We start from the raw sequence: 18502 nt of genomic DNA, 5'->3' as shown, positions 1-18502 counted from the left end.
TGAGCTGCTAAGGCACTGTGAGCGTGTGGTGGAGAAGCTGCGCTACCCTGAGAATGACTCGTGCTATCAGACAATGGCCGGGACGGCCCTCTTCACCCACACAGCTTTCAATATGCTGCAGAACTACAGCAGGTACGGTATTGTACTGTATAGCAGGGCCCGGTTTCCCGATAGCGATGGAACTTAGGCTTACGAGTGTTTTTTTTTTTAACGATGCAGCTTTCCAACAAAACACGTTGAATGCGTTTCCTAAAACGCCACGCAGAGAGAACGTTTGCTAAGTGCGTCGAGGCATGTTGATACTGGTCGGATCGAAATAAATGGTCAGTTTTTTCCCTTTCCAATCTCTCCTTAACGTTCAAATGATTCCACAATACTGATGGATCCTAGAGATATTATCACCTACAGTGCATTCGGAAAGTATTCAGACCCCTCTACTTTTTCCACATTTTATTACGTTACAGCCTTATTCTAAAATGGATTAAATTGTTTTTTCCCCTCATCAATCTACACACAACACCCCATAATGACAAAGCAAAAACTGGTTTTAGATTATAATTTTTTTACAAAAAAAATATAGATATATAGAGAAATATATAGATATTGCATTTATATAAGTATTCAGACCCTTTATTCAGTACTTTGTTGAAGCAGCTTTGGCAGCAATTACAGCCTCGAGTCTTCTTGGGTATGACACTACAAGCTTGGTACGCCTGTATTTGTGTAGTTTCTCCCACGCTTCTCTGCAGATCCTCATCCTTGTCCTAAAGCCACTCCTGCGTTGTCTTGGCTGTGTGCTTTGTGTTGTTGTCCTGTTGGCAGGTGAACCTTCGCCCCAGTCTGAGGTCCTGACCGCTCTAGCAGGTTTTCATCAAGGTTCTCTTTGTACTTTGCTCTGTTTATCTTTCCCTCGATCCTGACTAGTCTCCCTGCTGTTGAATAACATACCCACAGCATGACATACCCACCATGCTTCACGGTAGGGATGGTGCCAGGTTTCCTCCAGACGTGACTCTTGGCATTCAGACTAAAGAGTTGGTTGGTTTCATCAGACCAGATAATCTTGTTTCTCATGGTTTTTAGGTGCCTTTTGGCAAACTCCAGTGGGCTGTCATGTGCCTTTTACTGAGGAGTGGCTTCTGTCTGGCCACTCTACCATATAGGCCTGATTGGTGGAGTGCTGCAGAGATGGTTATCCTTCTGGAAGGTTCTCCCATCTCCACAGAGGAACTCTAGAACTGTCAGAGGGACTATCGGGTTCTTGGTCACCTCCCTGATCATGGTCCTTCACCGATTGCTCAGTTTGGCCGGGCGGCCAGCTCTAGGAAGAGTGTCGGTGGTTCCAAACTTCTTCCATTTAAGAATGATGGAGGCCTATGTGTTTTTGGGGACCATCAATGCTGCAGAATTGTTTTGCTATCCTTCCCCATTGTAGAGTAATAGTGAAGACATCAAAACTATGAAATCACACATAGAATCATGTAGTAACCAGCATAGTGTCAAACAAATCAAAATATATTTTAGATTCCATCACTCTCCTTCTTGGTCAAATAGCTCTTACACAGCCTGGTGGTATGTTTTGGGTCATTGTCCTGTTGAAAAACAAATTACAGTCCCACCAAACGCAAACCAGATGGGATGGCATATCGCTGCGGTAGCCATGCTGGTTAAATGTGCCTTGAATTCTAAATAAATCACCCACCGTGATGTCCATTGCTGGTGTTTCTTGACCCAAGCAAGTCTCTTTCTTATTATTGGTGTCCTTTTAGTAGTGGATTCTTTGCGTGAATCAGGCCTTCGAATTGCTGCAGTCTCCTCTGAACAGTTGTTGTTGAGGTGTGTCTGTTACCCAATTTTTGTATTTTAATTTAACCTTTTATTTAATTATTTAAGAACCTTTTATTTAATCAGTTAAGAACAAATTCTTATTTACAATGACAGCCTACCCCGGCCAAACTCGGACGACGCTGGGCCAATTGTGCGCTGCCCTATGGGACTCCTAATCACGGCTGTATGTGATACAGCCTGGAATCGAACCAGGGACTGTAGTGACGCCTCTTGCACTGAGATGCAGTGGCTTGGACCGCTGCGCAACTCGGGAGCCCAAATAGGGCTGTCTTCTGTATACCACCCCTACCTGGTCACAAAGCAATTGATTGGCTCGAATGCATTAAGAAGGAAAGAAATTCCGTAAATTAACTTTTATCAAATCGCACCTGTTCATTGAAATGCATTCCAAATGACTACCTCATGAAGCTGGTTGAGAGAATGCCAAGAGTGTGCAAAGCTGTCAAGGCAAAGGGTGGGCATCTTTGATGAATCTCAAATAAACCAATCAAAATATATTTTCTAACACTTTTTTGGATACTACATGATTCCATGTGTGTTATTTTTAATAGGAGAAAATAGCAAAAATACAGAAACTCTTGAATGAGTAGGTGTGTCAACTTTTGACTGGTACTGTAGGTCTGTAGCCTATACCGTTTATCTTTTAATACAGTCATCTCTTGTTTAATTTGCAGCGTCTTTATATCCTTTGCCATGTTAGGCAAAAAAATGGGCAAGTTTATTTGTAGTCAGTCAAATTTGGTTCAGCGGTCACAAAGACGGATGAACATTTTGATTTTGCGTTTAGCGGATATCTTCTGTGTATAAAGTGACGTGGAAGGCCAAAGAAAGCATCAAGCGACGTGCTTAGCTGTTCCACGACTGGTCTGAAGCAGTCGTTAAATAACAAGCGTTTTCAAGAGCAACTTTGGTAACGATGGTTTTGAGAAAATGTGAACTTAACATGCAACAATTTTAAAGATTTTACTTAGGTACAGTTCGTATAAGGAAATTCATTTTAATTAATGAATTAGGCCCTAATCTATGGATTTCACATGACTGGGAATACAGATATGCATCTGTTGGTCACAGATATCTTCAAAGAAAAAAATGGGCCACAGGATCTCGTCACGGTATCTCTGTGCACTCAAATTGCCATTGATAAAATGCAATTGTGTTCGTTGTCCGTAGCTTAAGCCTGTCCATGCCATAACCCCACCGCCACCATGGGGCACACTGTTCACAGCTTTGACAGCGTTTCGCCCACACAACGCCATACACGTAAGTCCGGTTGGACGTACTGCCAAATTCTCTAAAACGACGACGTAGTTGGCTTATGTTCTCAGGCATCAGCTCTGGTGGACATTCCTGCAGTCAACATGCAAATTGCTCCCTCAAAAGTTGAGACATCTGTGGCCTTTTATTGCCCCCAGCACAAGTTTCACCTGTGTAATGATCATGCTGTTTAATCAGCTTCTTGCTATGCCACACCTGTCAGGTGGATGGATTCTCTTGGGAAAGGAGAAATGCTCACTAACAGGGATGTAAACAAATGTACATGGGACCAACACATGACATGTTCTGTAGATGTTTGTTGTTGTTCAGTGTAGCTTTTGGAAAACCAGGCCCAGGTAGAAGCGCTTAACCAGTACATTTTGACGAATCATTTAGAGGGAGGAGTATAGTGTGAGTTTAAATGTATTGTTGAGGAGACGAATTACGCATTTTACACACATTTCTAACTTTCTATGCAATGCAGTCAATGGATACATAATGCTGTTCTATTTCAAGGTTCAGCATAGGAGTCTTCTACAATAAGTATTTTCCACAGGTTTAAGGTCTCTTGTCTTTGTTGAAAGGATAACTGAGGCTGCTGAAAGAATAGAGTTGCTGTGGCAACAGGCCTTTTCTAAGGCCCACCTCCAGGTGCAGGTCTACCAGCTGTGTGATGAGGCACAGCAGGTGGGTTATAATACATAACAATTACTCCAGGGTTGTGTTCATTAGGGCATGTAACAGAAAATATTTGTGCAAAATATCCAGGTAGTCCCTCACTGTTTTAAGTGCGTTTTTCTTCCATTTGGTGCCCAATGAAAATGACCCATCATGCGTTTTTGTTTATTTTTGGTTCATTTACCTCCACTTGCAGATAGCTTTTAATCTGTTCAGTTATCAAAAAGAGAAGCTCCAGACGTACAGAATCGAGATTGCTAAAGATGCGAGGAAGGCTGAGACGTTAACATCTGAATTTGAGGCATCCATCTATACACCTGCCATGGTAAATATAGGCTACTCTGATATTTTCCTCCTAAGATGGGTGCATTGAAGTATTAAAGTTGCTGTATGGATCCTGAACAACAGCGGTGTTGTGTTTACATGTCTTCTCTCCCTGCTACCAGGCTCTAGGCTGCTGTGCTGAGGATGTGATCCACACGTTAGCTGACACTCTGCTTCCTGGTGATGCCCAGACCAGGGAAGAGTGGGTGCAGGATCCGGACAGACTGAAGGAGAACTTCCACTCTGCTGTAGAGCGCCCTCATCAGACCCTCGGAGCAGTCACCGACTTCGACCACTACTACAACAAAGTAGGTATTCTGTTGGACTGACCTTTTTATGATTTCTGAGTGTATATGCTAACTTAGAAATGTCTACATAATACTGAAGTGGTAATTGAAATTGACAACAATTATTGAAGATTATTAGGAAGATTATTGAAATTACATTTACGTTTTATATTTATAATAATGTGGTCTATTTAATCTAATGTCATGTACTCAATTTCTTTCATCTCAACAGGCCAATAGCTGGTACAGCATCGTCCTGTGTGAGAACTTTCTCCAAGACCTTCTGTGGGGTGTGAACTGTGACAGCCTCCCCAAACGGTACCACCCGCTGGAGATGCATGGCCCTGACCCTGTGTGGAGGCAGGCGGTCTGTGACTTCCTGAGAAGGAACCCCTCCCCAGACATGGAGTAGCTGGTCCAGCTGACTCACCTGGCCAATGTCATCCCTGACGCCCAGCTCTAGCAGAAGGGCAAACAGCTGTCACAAAGGTGAGAAACTCCAGCTTGTGTGTTGGGAAAACTTCTGTTGCATAATCATGTTTAAATGCTTTAGGAGGGTATTAACTAGTTAAAACTTCTATTTGCTATTTGATTTGGCAACTTGTATGGCAGTGGCCCTGCCACCTTCTCTCCAGGTGCATGACCCTGCGAAAACTCCTGACTTCTCCAGGGGCAGTACCTATCAACAACTTCCAGTTGGCACTGCAGTGGGAGTATGAGTTTCTGAGAGCCCGCCACAGGAAAGGGCCTGGGCCACACACTGCTGTGGGGAATACTCCCTCTCTCAGCTCCTCTGACTCTGGTGTTTATGGAGCAGGAAGCAGCCATGTGGAGGCAGGGAGGGAGGGATGGGAAGGGCTGTCCAAGGTACCAGCCACAAGGCAGCCCCAGATCCACGAGGAGAACATCTCTAGCGTGTCTGACTCGGGAGGACTGTAGGGAGGAGTTTGACTTTGGCTCTGTGGGCAATACCTCCATGGCCAGCATTCAAATTATCCCTAAAATAACGGTGGACTCGCTAGATTTTGAAATGAAACTGAAGCAGTCGGCTACCCTGCCCCAGAACCCCTGGCTCAGTCTGCCTGTGGATGACCTGGAGAACTCTTACACGGTCACCATCACCCAGAACCCTTCACCACATCAACAAGACATCAAGAGCCCAAACCCCTCAGAGTGCTCCCACCACACCGACCAATTATCCAATCGGTCTCGAGACCAGCCCACACAGACGGAGGTACACACCAGTCCTCAGAGCAGAGGGGCACAGCCCAGTGACAGTATCCTATAGGCACAGGACAGCTTTGAGGAGTCAGAACTGAGCCCCACTTGTAATTCCCTCTCCAGCACCATCACAGATGCAGGAGACGTGCCCAACTACACTGCAGAGAGCATTCCCACTCTTCCCTGGGATACGTATGACTTCCATAACCCGAAACGGGACACCTGTGAAAGGTAATGACACATTTATGCTCTTGTCTCATGACATGGTCCACATAGCCGCTAATTGTGCCTAGCACTTATATTGTTTGTGTTTGTAGGATTACAAGCTCCATGTGTAACGGATCTCATCCTCCTCTTCTGAGGAGGAGTAGCGAGAAGGATCGGAGGACCAATGCGCAGCGTGGTAAATGTCCATAATGTTTAATCAAACACAACAGAACACTGGAACAAAACAATAAATGTGAATAACCGAAACAGTCCCGTGTGGCACAAACACTAACACGGAAAATTAACACCCACAACTCAAAAGTGAAACCAGGCTAAGTATGATTCTCAATCAGGGACAACGATTGACAGCTGACTCTGATTGAGAACCATACTAGGCCGAACATAGAAATCCCAAATTATAGAAAAACGAACATGGACAACTCACGCCCTGACCATACTAAAAGAAAGACATAACAAAGGAACTAAGGTCAGAACGTGACAACATGACTGAAGTCTCGTAAATTGACTGGGACCTAAAGGAACAGTGGGGTCTCAGGCAGGTGGCGGAAATACTGGAGGCAGGTTGACTCAAATGTTCAATGGATTGTTTTCATGCCAAAGCAGTAAATAGTTCGGAGCATTAGATTTGCACATTACCAAGATTGGGTAATAGTGACCTAAATCACATTGGCTTAGGCCAATACCTTGCATTTGTAAACACTTTTTGTACAGGTGGAAGAGAATGTGATGGCACAGGAGCAGATGTGGAATGTTCTTCTGAATACTGGGAGCTCAAGCAAAGTGTGGGCGTCATGGGGCAGCGAGGAGCAGACAAGTTTGGTAGGTCGTGATGATATACAGTGCCTTCAGAAATGATTCACACCCCTTGACTTTTTCCCCCAAAAATGGTGTTACAGCCTGAATTTAAAATGGTTTTACATGTTTGTCATTGGCCTACACACAATACCCCGTAATGTCAGAGTGGAATTATGTTTTTTTTTTTTTATGTTTACAAATAATAAAAAATGAAATGCCATGAGTTTAAGTATTCAACCCCTTTGTTATGGCAAGCCTGAATAAGTTCAGGAAAAAAAACATTTGCTTAACAAGTCACATAAGTTGCATGAACTTACTCTGTGCAATAATAATGTTTTAACATGATTTCTGAATGACTACCTCATCTCTGTACATACAACTACTTGTAAGGTCCCTCAGTCAAGCCGTACATTTAAACCACAAAGACCAGGGAGGTTTTCCAATGCCTCGCAAACAAGGGCACCTATTGGTAAATGGGTGTATAATTTTTTGAATAATCAATACATTTTTAAAAAAGCAAGCAGACATTGAATATCCCTTTGAGCATGGTGAAGTTTAATTAATTACACTTTGGATGGTGTAGTCACTACAAAGGCACAGGCGTCTGTCCTAACGCAGTTGCTGGTGAGGAAGGAAACCGCTCAGGGATTTCCCTATGAAGTCAATGGTGACTTTAAAACGGTTACTTTAATGGCTGTGATAGGAGAACTGAGGATGAATCGACAACATTGTAGTTACTCAACAATACTAACCTAATTGACAGTGCGAAAGGAAGCCTGTACAGAATAAAAAATATTCCAAAACATGCATCCTGTTTGTAACAAGTCACTAAAGTTAAACTGCAGAAAATAAATAAATGTTTTTGTCCTGAATACAACGTGTTATGTTTGTGGCAAAGCCAATACAAAAAAAAATCAAGCATAGTGGTGGCTGCATCAGGCTATTGGTATGCTTGTAATTGTTTTTCAGGCTAAAAATTAACAATGGCTCTAAGCACAGGAGAAATTCTAGAGAAAACCTGGTTGTCTGCTTTCAACCAGATACTGGGAGATGAATTCACCCCTCAGCAGGACAATAACTTAAAACAAAAACACAAATGTACACTGGAGTCACAAGTCAGTTTGTCAAATTTCTGCCCTGCAAAGCTGCACCGGTCAAATGTAAGTGCTGTTATTGTGAAGAGGAAACGTATAGGAGCAACGATTTCGGAATGAGATGTTCGACGAGTAGGTGTCCACATACTTTTTGTCATATAGTATGTATTAGTGTTTTATTGTTAAATTCTAACATTTGTTTAAAAAAAAAATATATATATATATATATATTTTTTTTTACCTTAGAGTATTTTGTGTAGATAATTGACAAATTGCAATTAAATCCATTTTAATCTGTAACGGTTTTCTAATGGAGAAGGAGAGTCGGACCAAACTGCAGCGTGTAGATTTCGATCCATGTTTAATAAAACAACGTAACACGAATCAAAATATAAACTCAACAAAACAATAAACGTAATGAAAACCGAAACAGCCTAAACTGGTGCAAACTAACACAGACTCAGGACATCAAGACACTAAGGACAATCACCCACAATACAACCAAAGAATATGGCTGCCTAAATATGGTTCCCAATCAGAGACAACGGTAAACACCTGCCTCTGATTGAGAACCACTTCAGACAGCCATAGACTCTCCCAGAACACCCCACTAAGCTACAATCCCACTAAGCTACACACCACATACAAAAACCCATTTCACACCCTGGCCTGACCAAAACATAAAGAAAAACACAAAATACTTCGACCAGGGCGTGACATAATCCCACTTTATAACACAATAAAATATGTGGAAAAGGTCAAGGGGTGTGACGACTTACTGAAGGCACTGTAAATGTGTTCCTGTATATCAGACTTGGATCATGGGACCACTTAAGCTGGTGAACTACAAAGTAGACCATTGCCCATACATTACAAATTAGATTCCATAAATTAGATTGTGGCTTTTTCCTCCAATTACAAAATGCACTGGTCAACAAACAACCATTTGTACTATTTTCGTAGACTCCCTGCACATTGGTAAGAAAGTATTGTTTTTACAAGATTGAACAGAGATTTAACTTAATGCAAGACAATTGTTTATCTTGTTTAGTGGCCTTTAAATCGTAATAGATACCCCATCAGCTGGTTATCTCCACTGTTATTGTTAAATCAATAACAATGTTATTGTTCTTGTTCTTGTTTCTAGATGTCCTCCAGTGATTTAAAAGCGGCGGGTGTCCTGGGTCTTGATGACAGTCTTGACTCTGCCGACACTGACAACCATAGTGAATGCCGGTCATCAGAGGCAGCCAGTGAAACTGAGGCATCAGAATGTAGCATGAGCCACAATGGAAGGCCAATGGAGAATGGGCCGACGGGGTTGAGGCCCCCTCAAACCAAAAGGGGACAGTTCCTGAAGGAGCTTAAAGGACTGCACGTTCTCGATGAGCTCATCATGGAGGAGAAGCTCAAGATCCACAAGCTCAGACAAGCTGAGAACGAGAGCCTTGATGAAAAGCCCCCTCAATCGACGGGCTCCCGAAGTACGTGCAAGGAGAGGCAGGCGTTTCTATTTGAACTAGAAAGAGAGAAAAGGGAAATGGAGAGGATGGAAATGAACCTAGCTAAAGAGATGACTAAAAGATGTCAACTCACAAAGAGGATAAGCAGAACCAAGAAAGTAGTGAAATGCTCTATAATGGACAGGACTTCTAAACTGACTAACTTGGAGGTTGGTGCTCTCTGCGATGATCTTATATCAGACCATAGAAGCCTCAACGTAAAGCACTTGCCAACCCTGCCCAAACACACCATACACCTTGATCCTAATGAATCCCTTGTTATTACTGCAACCTTTTCTACCATAATGCCTGTATCACAAGACTTTGTTCAAAGTGTAAATGGTCAGTATCCACATGCGGACTCTAGTATATCTGGCTGTGGTGATGCCGTGGTAGAAGTAGATGCTCCCAGCGACAGTGAGTTTATGGAGCCCAGAGCATCACAACCAGTCTTAACTCTACCACAAAGCTATTCTGATCCCAGTGAATTTATTGAAGAGGTTGGAATCCAACACCAAGAGAGTACAGATGAGGAAGGCTTAGATTTCAGATTGGTGTACAACTTGCAATTTCCCCAAGAGGCCACCTTGACACCTGAAATGTGCCCAGAACATGGAGTATTTGACCCGAGTTGGAATTATAACAAACCCCCCCCCCCCCCAGTGCCTAAACCAAGAAAGGCATCACTTCCTGTGAATGACAAAGGGCTAGAACTCAACATCTCAATGGAAACCATGTATTTAACCCTCTGCCCTGATAGTGATTCAGACCCTGACCCCAGACTCGCACCAGAAGTCATGCCAGAGTTCAGCACTCATCCGAAGCCTAAAGGGCGAAGCCTCAAACCTGTGAAGGACCACAGCAATATCCACAACAACAAACCCCTCACAGCTCAACAGGCATCATTATGCAATAACCCTTTGGAGTCCCGTGAGCAGTCCTCTCTTGACAATTCCTCTGTTGAATCAACATTAACACCTGTTGACTCTGCCGGTGTTCAGATAGAAATCCAGACAGAAATCCAACCTCTCCCAGAAATCCAACCTCTCCATCCAATGGCACATTCTGGGTTTAATTCTGAAGAGCTACCTCGTATGTTTGCTGAAGCGATATCTGGGTCATGTGAACCAAGCGGAGCTGATGAGTGGAGAGAAGTAGAGCCCTGATGGGTTTCAGAGGTGTAGGACTGCAAGGAGGGCCATCTCTAGGTCACCTGTCAATCAACCCAATGTCCAAGTAACCACCAGAGACGTAAGGATTAGTAGTTGTTTGGAAAGACATTCACGTTATTCACAATTTGAATATTATACGTTCTTTCAGTTAAATGGGAATGATTATATCTCTCTGAACTTGTATTTACAGATGACCAATTTCAATACTCCAACAGTGCTGGACACAGGATCTGATTTGATGAAAGCAGGGTTTGCTGATCAGGACCTCCCAAATACTAGATTTCCAAATATCATTGGGCTGCCTAAATATGAGGTAATTGTATGAGCAAAGTATTTGGTGTTTGTCCTCGGTCATGTGGCTATTCATATGCTAGGCCGCCACCATACGTTTCCCAACATGGAGACTGGCTTTCTGATTTGCCTATTGTTTTGTCAACAGGAAATAATGAATGGCAACTTTGAACGGGAGACTTTCATTGGACATGAGGCTCAACACATGAGAGGAGTCCTGGTACTGAAGTATCCCATGAAAAACGGAATTATAAGCAACTGGGAGGAAATGGAGAAGGGTTGTCTACTGTTGACATAATTCTATCCCATTGATGTTCTGATGAAGCTGTAGTACCTGGCGGTTATAGGATTTAAACCTCACTGGTCTCGCTTCAGATTTGGCACCACACGTTCCAGCAAGCTGCAGGTCGATCCAGACGACCTCCCTGTCCTATTGACCGAGGCAGCCATGAACCCGCTGGAGAACCGCCAGCGCATGATGGAACTTATGTTTGACTGCTTTATAACGTTCCCCTCGCCTATGTGACCATGCAGGCAGTGCTGGCACTCTACGCAGCAGGGAGGTCCACAGGTGAACTAACTTTTATCTACTCTGTTGATGTAAGTAAATATACAGTAGATTCAGTCAATATATGAATCCATTGATTCATGATTATATTCCTGAGTAAAGGATTGCATGCTTTCACTCTTGTTCAAAGTAAAGATTCAAATCTAGGAGAGAAATTATGTATTTTTAGCTTTAATAATGGATAAGATTGCTAATCATTGTAGCCTTTGTCTTCTAATAGGTATAGTGTTTGACTCTGGGGATGGAGTGAGTCATAGGGTGCCAGTGTTTGAGGGATACTGTCTACCTCACGCAGTGGCTGGCCATGATGTTACAATGCACCTTAAAATGGTATTTGATGTTAACAGTTTATGTTTTTTTTTTTTACAGGGACTCTGTTATATATGCTAATTTGGTCAAAAAAACAATTTGTTATTTTCACCTTTGCTTTCTGCTATCCTGTGTCCCAGCTTCTGCAGGAGCAGGGAGTGTGCATGCACACTTTTACTGAGATGGAGATTGTGAGAGAGATAAAGGAGAAATGCTGCCAGGTGGCCCGGGACTATGAATCGGAGTTAACCTGTGGGCTGTCGGCTAGCAGTGATGTATTACATCATGCCTGATGGACAGGTTGTCCACCTCAGCACAGAGCGGTTCAGGTAAGCCTCTAACCGAACCCCTGTATCCCCACTTTAAAGAACACTCACCCTTATGAGTGGTGATGGTTAAGTGATCTGCTGCTATGTATTGAGGAAATTGAGACTAAGAACTGCAAGTGTTTTAACTCTGCCAACAGCTTTTGATTATGGTACTACCAAGTAAGCCATTGGATGGCCACCAGGGGTCAGCTTTGATCTGTTAATCAGTGATGTCTTCCATCCACAGTGTAAGCCAGATCTGATTGGACGAGACCATTACGGGATGCATGAGAGTATTTTCAAGTCAATCCTCCTTTCAGACATTGTCCTCCGGCGGAGCTTTTTGGGGAACATTGTCCTATCAGGTACATAGTTTTGCTTTATCAGTTGCTGAATACTTGTCCACTCATCCACCCATGTCTACTTCTGTGTCCCAAATGTCACCCTATTCCTATGTAGTGGTCAAAAGAAGCCTGGTCAAAAGTAGCCATTTGACACAGCCGAAAAGTCTTATTTCCTCTGTGAAGGTGGAAATACCCTGCTGGCTGGACTGCCTGAGCGGCTTCAGAGTGAAATTAGAACCATGGTGCCTACAGACTTGAGGGAGTGTGTGCGTGTGACCAGCCCTAAGGACAGAGGTGTATCTGTTTGGAGTGGAGGTGCAGTGCTAGCTAACTTGTCATCCTTTGACTTCACCTGGATCAACCAAGAGGAATATGAGGAACATGGCCCACAGATCGTCTTCAGGAAGTGCTTCTGAGCTGGACTCATCATCTGGACTGGATGGTCCTGAAATGGATGGTGCAATATAGCTCTACTGCATAATGCCAGAGGACATTTCAGCTTGAAGCTTCCAACGCTCTATTACTTTGAGTGTGATATAAAATTGTTCTACTGTTGTCAGGCAGATCAGACAATAGTTGGGAATGTTCTGATTTATGCTTAAGTGACATAAATCCTGATTCAAGACGGTTGCATTCATTAAATTGATGCCTTTGTCAAAGATGTCCTGAGGATGTCCAAAGATTTACTTAGAATCTTCTTATCAGGGTCTGGCAATATGTAAAGAAAGATTACAGATTTGTACGCGCTTCAGAACAGGTTTGAACATATTTCTCTGTGTGCCTCTTGAAATATTAGTTTGTTTTCCCACCCTTTTCTCCTCTTTTCAAATTGTTTTTTTGAGGGGGTGAACCAGGTATTTTGGTGATGGTAGGAAAACCAATCTACTTTATCTGTTTTTGACTCGGGTACACGTTTGTTCACAATATAGACTTTTCTGACTTACGAGTATTGATAAATCGTTCTACGTTTTGTAATGAATGGGACACATCTGTTAAGTGCATGTTTTTCTACTATAAAAGTGTTTTGACAGCAAATACCTAAACTTGATGAGAACGTTGTATGTTGATTCATTGCGGCTATGACTTTCCCATTTGACGGTTACCTTGTACCCTTCCAAAAAATGGCCTGTTCATAATGGACACACAATTGGCCTTATTAGTTTGGACCTTGCAGCATTTTGATAAACCTGACCTGAGTATCAACCCCATTTTGTTGACAGTAGACCTACTACCTAGTGTATGATTCACGTGTTACTTAACCCAGTCTTTGACGCACCATTTTTACATGTACTCTTCAGTGTTTTTTAAGAACTGCCATGTGTTTTTCTACTCTAAAGAAGTGAGGTTGCCATGTGATCTTAATCTCAGGTCTTAAGTGGAAGTCCGTAATCAACCCCTGTGAAATGGAAAGGCCTTATCCAAGGGCTAAAATATGGAGACCGATGAATACTCAGCTCATTGACGTTAGTTCTTGGTCAGAGGTTGAGTTAAATTTCCAGCCTCTCCTTTTTGAACTGTACATTCCATGCTTGAGATTTGCTCCCTTCATCTAGACCAAGTTGTGTATGTAATGTCTGTTTTTATAATAAATATTTTTATCAAAATGTATGTTTCCATTATGTCCTTGTCAGGATATGAGTGAAGGGCTGTAGGAAGTCAGGCGCAGGAGAGCAGATAGTTGGTAGCAAAACGGAGCCTTTTATTTGGCGACCCAAAAGCACACAGCACAACTAACACGAAATACAAATAAGGGTTTAACATAACCCAGCTTAACCAGCCTAATGTGTGCATACATGAACAGATAAACAATACCACACAAAGACATGGGAAAACAGAGGGTTAAATACACAACACATAATGAGGGATATGAGAACTAGGTGTGTGGAAAAACGAGACAAAACAAATGGAAAATGAAAAATGGATCGGCGATGGCAAGAAGACCGAAGACTTCGAACACCGCGGGAACAAGGAGAGGCATCGACTACGGCAGAAGTCGTGACAGTCCTGCATGACAATGTTATGCAAAGTTTAAAAAAATAATTAATGATTATTTAATGACATGAAATTAATGAAAAGGCCAGTAAGATGTGTGCATCAATGCATTATGCTAGCTACTACAGTTACAACATTGCAACTTTTACATCCTGTGGCTCATGCAGTGTTACATTGATTACCATGGCAACCATGAAGATGTGGTACAGAGGTGGGGAATTTGCATGATCTCTAGTATAGCTTGCAGGCTAAAAACATGTCACATACTCGACCAGAAAGTGTAATTAAAAAACATAATTAGAGAAATTGCTCAGGAATGGGGCATGGTGTCGGCAACGTTAGTGGCTTTCCTGATGGGTCCCTGGCTTACAATACTGTCAAAAATTATAAACATATCAAATCAAAGTTTATTTGTCATGTGTGCCGAATACAACCTTCGAGTGAAATGCTTACTTACAAGCCCTAACCAGCAGTGCAATTATTAAGTAAAAATAGGTATCAGGTAAACAATAGATGAGTAAAGAAATATAACATTTTTAATGAGGAGTTCTTCTTTGCCATGATAATTAATGCACCTGACAAGTGTGGCATATCAAAAAGTTGATTAAACAACAGGATCATCACACAGGTGCACCTTGTGCTGGGGACAATAAAATGCTACTCTAAAATGTGCAGTTTTGTCACAACTCAGTGCCACAGATGTTTTAAGTTTTGAGGGAGCGTGCAATTGGCATGCTGACAGCAGGACTGTCCACCAGAGATGTTAATCTGCCTCCAATGTCATTTTAGAGAATTTGGCAGTACATTCAACCAGCATCACAACTGCAGACCACGTGTAATTACGCCAGCCCAGGACGTCCACATCTGGATTCTTCACCTGCAGGATTGTCTGAGACCAGCCACCCTGACAGCTGATGAAACTGAGGAGTATTTATGTCTGTAGTAAATCCCTTTTGTGGGGAAAAACAAATTCTGATTGGCTGGGCCTGGCTCCCAAGCGGGTGGGCCTATGCCCACCCATGGCTGTGCCCTTGCCCAGTCGTGAAATACATAGATTAGGGCATTATTTATTTATTTCAATTGATTGATTTCCTTATATGAACTGTTACTCAGTAAAATCGTTTAAATTGTTGCATGTTGCATTTATATATATATTTTTCTGTATAATTAATAACGTGGCTAGCTAGTTAGCCTTGTGTGATAAAGGCAAGCAGTGTCAGTGACAGTGTTTAGCTACTTTGTTAAATCAATGTTTTTCCTTTTCGGTAAAAATGTTGTGTTGGACCCACAAGTTCTATTCAAAGTTGATCGGACTGTTACCCAGCAAGATGTTAGAACTTCTGGAAGTGTGTAGATTCACTCCATTTCATTATAACAACCAGGTTTGGCTGGTATCATGCCTGAGATCTTCGAGCAATGGGCTCATCGTCATCCGTGTTGTTTTTCCTTTGCAGTTGTGTGTGGACAAGCTCATGGACCAGGGGAGCCCTGCCCTTGACACGATCAAGAAGCGAGCCTACTTTGACATGAATTACAAGTCTCGACGTAATTGGGGGCTTTAAAATGCTCAAAGGATGTATGAACCAACGTTTTATTCATATGGTCTACTAACTAAACACTATCTATGTTGAGACATGAGGCCATTGTCAAGTACCTTCTAAAGACATGGCATACTGGTCTTGTACCTATTCATCAGTTTAGCCTCAAAGGTCGTGTTTTGTGTCCCAGGTGAGTTCCTTGAGGATCACCAGCAGGTACTTCAGTCGAAGCTAGGCCCAGTGAGTCGAGAAATCCCTGACAGCCGAGGGAAAACACGTGAGGATCTGGAGGGCCTTTACCATAAATAAGATTGTCAGTAATGTTCTGCTGAGCTCAGGTCTGGTTTCCCCCACAGACATCACAACAGTGCGAGAGGCTACAGGTACTCACAAGGACTATTTTATTCTCATTTTGTACAACAAGTTAAAGTGGCCATCCTTAGTTGCTACATCAATTTTTTGGACTAATAAATTAATTAATTTTTGAATAAAAATGAATGCCTTATGAGCATAGTTCAACTTGTCATACCCCATCAGAAACCAAAATACAAGCTTGTTTTTCTTCAGTGTTTGTAATAAAAGTACATTTAAACAAACACTGCAAAGCCTAAAAACTTTATTAAAACTATAATGTTGATATCATGGATGGTCAATCCTTAAACCCATAGCGCTGTCTATGAATTTGAGTGGTTACATTTCTCCAGCCCCATCCCTCAGCTTTTTACCGGAACAGAGGTGGGGAGTATGCTTTGTTATTGTTTCAATTAAGGTATCCCTATTCACAAAGAAGGGAAAGTGCAAAATGGTAATTTGTAATTACACTGGCCATGGAAGTGATAGTATTTACAATTTGGGAATCATCCCATTTTCCACCATTGATCAGTTTGTTCCTGTTTTGCTCGTGTGTGTGTGTGTGTGTGTGTGAGTGTTTTTAGCAGCTGCCTTACAAATAATATTTTCCCAGTTGGAGCTGGGGACCTTCTTGTCCCTCATAAAGAAGGTCAAAGAGCAACAGCTCAACTGAGAACAAATGACAACAATCTATAACATTCATCATAATGTCTAGTAATCATCAACCCGCAACTAAAATGTCGCAAACAGAACAATGGAAAGCATGTGTATTACAGAAATATACATTTGATCACTCTTAGTTATCTTAAATATTCCCATTACAGGGCAGTTTCCCGGACACTGATTAAATCTAGTCCTACACTAAAAAGCAAGGGAATCTCCATTGAAAGTGCTCTTTAGTCCAGGGTTATGCTTAACCTACAGTATGTCTGGGAAACCGGCCCTTAATCTCTAGACCTCAACTCTCATACTCTATGTCCTCTTCCAGACCCATTTCACAGCTCCAGCAAAGTATTGGTCAGGTTTTCAGGATGAGATGGTGCTGTTGAGCAGCCTCAGTAACATGATGGTGAACCTGCAGCCCTTCGTGGTTGCTTAGTCCCAGCTCTTCCCTGATGTTCAGTTGGAGGACATACTGGTGTCGGAGATCAAGAACGACGAGAAGAAAATGAAGGAGTCTTCAGGTAAGTACTGTGTTAACACCCTCACATTCACCAGCAGTATAGCTCTGCGTTTCTTACACCATATTGACCCCCTTTGAGATCAAAACACAAGAGTAGCTCTTGCCTGAGATAACAGCTGAATTTGACAAATTACCACTGCAATACAAGGGAATTTGTGGTTATACACAAGTGGAGGCTGCTGAGGTGAGGAGGGCTCATAATAATGTCTGGAATGGAGTCAATGGAATGGTATCAACCACATTTCATGTGATTGCCCATGTGGTTGATACCATTCCATAGACTCCATTCCAGCCTTTATTGTGAGCCCTCCTCCCCTCAGCAGTCTCCATTGTTATACAGTACACTCGTGAAGGATGGGCCAGGTGTGTAGATTTTTGAGGTGGCAATTGTATATATTGCTACATTGTTGTACAAATAATACATTTCCCCCTTTTATTATTAAAAATATTCAAAAGAAGTGACTATGTTTTTTCATGCAACCCAAGCATAGGAGTCCTGAAACATAGGGAGAAATACTATGTTTTCAGCTCCAAGGAGGCATGTTTAAGATTTGGATCCAAACCAGATGAGTACATAGCCCGTGTGGCAGAGAAAGCAAAGCGGTCCCCTGAGCTTATCCAGCTCCTCCAACTGCCCGTGTCACTCCACATTCTGAGGTATGTTCACTTACAATATCATAATTCTTCAATTCCATCTTCAGAACTTGGCAGTGATATTTTTTTTTACCAACAGTGCACTGAAATTCTGTCTCTGCAGATCCAGTCAGGGGAGAGACTGTTGGTAACAGCAGCACTCAGGTGGACACTTATTTGTTGTAAACCAACATTGTGAACTCATACGAGTGGAATGAGTGGGAGCTGAGGAGAAAAGCAATCAAATTGGTCAGTGATTTAATTGGCTCATTATTGAGTGTACTGTTACCATGGTCTTCTTGCTTGGATCTTTTTTTTATTCAAGAAGGTAAACCTTTTAACAGTCTTATGTCCTGACGTTTTTTTTTCAAGACAATCTTCATAGTAAAGTAGCCCACTCAATGCAGGCTAATCTAATTCACACGAGGAGGGATAATGTCACCCAAACCTACCTCCCCGAAGATGGTGCGTGCCAGTGCAAGAGGGATAGCAAGAGCAACGCCCCCAAACCTAATTTTCCACCGCTGAATAGTGGTATATAGGTGTAGTGGTGCAATTTATTTCCTTTTCATTTTTGTATCA

General features: G+C 42.3%; 2 protein-coding genes and 1 pseudogene across 6 annotated transcripts; all 3 read left to right on the top strand.

The window, feature by feature from the left end:
• Nucleotides 1-44: 44 nt before the first annotated feature.
• On the top strand, nucleotides 45-11115 carry LOC115139598 (uncharacterized). 5 transcript variants are annotated; one of them, XM_065026450.1, is made up of 11 exons: nucleotides 45-132; nucleotides 3977-4105; nucleotides 4227-4412; nucleotides 4624-4880; nucleotides 5004-5625; nucleotides 5736-5843; nucleotides 5930-6015; nucleotides 6552-6659; nucleotides 8877-10482; nucleotides 10594-10716; nucleotides 10843-11115. In XM_065026450.1, the coding sequence occupies exons 5-9, from the start codon at nucleotides 5480-5482 to the stop codon at nucleotides 8888-8890; spliced, it is 462 nt and encodes a 153-aa protein (XP_064882522.1). In that variant the 5' UTR covers nucleotides 45-132; nucleotides 3977-4105; nucleotides 4227-4412; nucleotides 4624-4880; nucleotides 5004-5479; the 3' UTR covers nucleotides 8891-10482; nucleotides 10594-10716; nucleotides 10843-11115. The 5 variants fall into 5 exon arrangements, with proteins under 5 accessions (XP_064882522.1, XP_064882520.1, XP_064882519.1 ...); XM_065026448.1 differs by lacking the exon at nucleotides 5004-5625; XM_065026447.1 differs by having other exon boundaries at nucleotides 5062-5843.
• LOC115140435 (actin-like) lies at nucleotides 10849-12639 on the top strand (annotated as a pseudogene).
• A 2904-nt stretch (nucleotides 12640-15543) lies between these two features.
• On the top strand, nucleotides 15544-18462 carry LOC115140434 (cilia- and flagella-associated protein 206). The gene is given in 10 exon segments (XM_065026980.1): nucleotides 15544-15561; nucleotides 15670-15760; nucleotides 15944-15969; nucleotides 17093-17292; nucleotides 17348-17454; nucleotides 17734-17922; nucleotides 17925-17944; nucleotides 18045-18069; nucleotides 18072-18173; nucleotides 18293-18462. Coding segments are annotated over 10 exon segments (948 nt in total).
• The last annotated feature ends 40 nt before the right edge of the window (nucleotides 18463-18502 follow it).

Source organism: Oncorhynchus nerka, linkage group LG13 (assembly GCF_034236695.1).
Source record: "Oncorhynchus nerka isolate Pitt River linkage group LG13, Oner_Uvic_2.0, whole genome shotgun sequence".
NCBI lineage: Eukaryota > Metazoa > Chordata > Actinopteri > Salmoniformes > Salmonidae > Oncorhynchus > Oncorhynchus nerka.
This window is presented reverse-complemented; position numbering and strand designations above follow the sequence as displayed.

Excerpts from the sequence above, each read along its gene's own strand:
- LOC115139598 (XM_065026448.1), top strand. Across the intron at positions 6,660-8,876 it reads GCGAGGAGCAGACAAGTTTG|ATGTCCTCCAGTGATTTAAA; the intron begins GTAGGTCGTGAT and ends TCTTGTTTCTAG.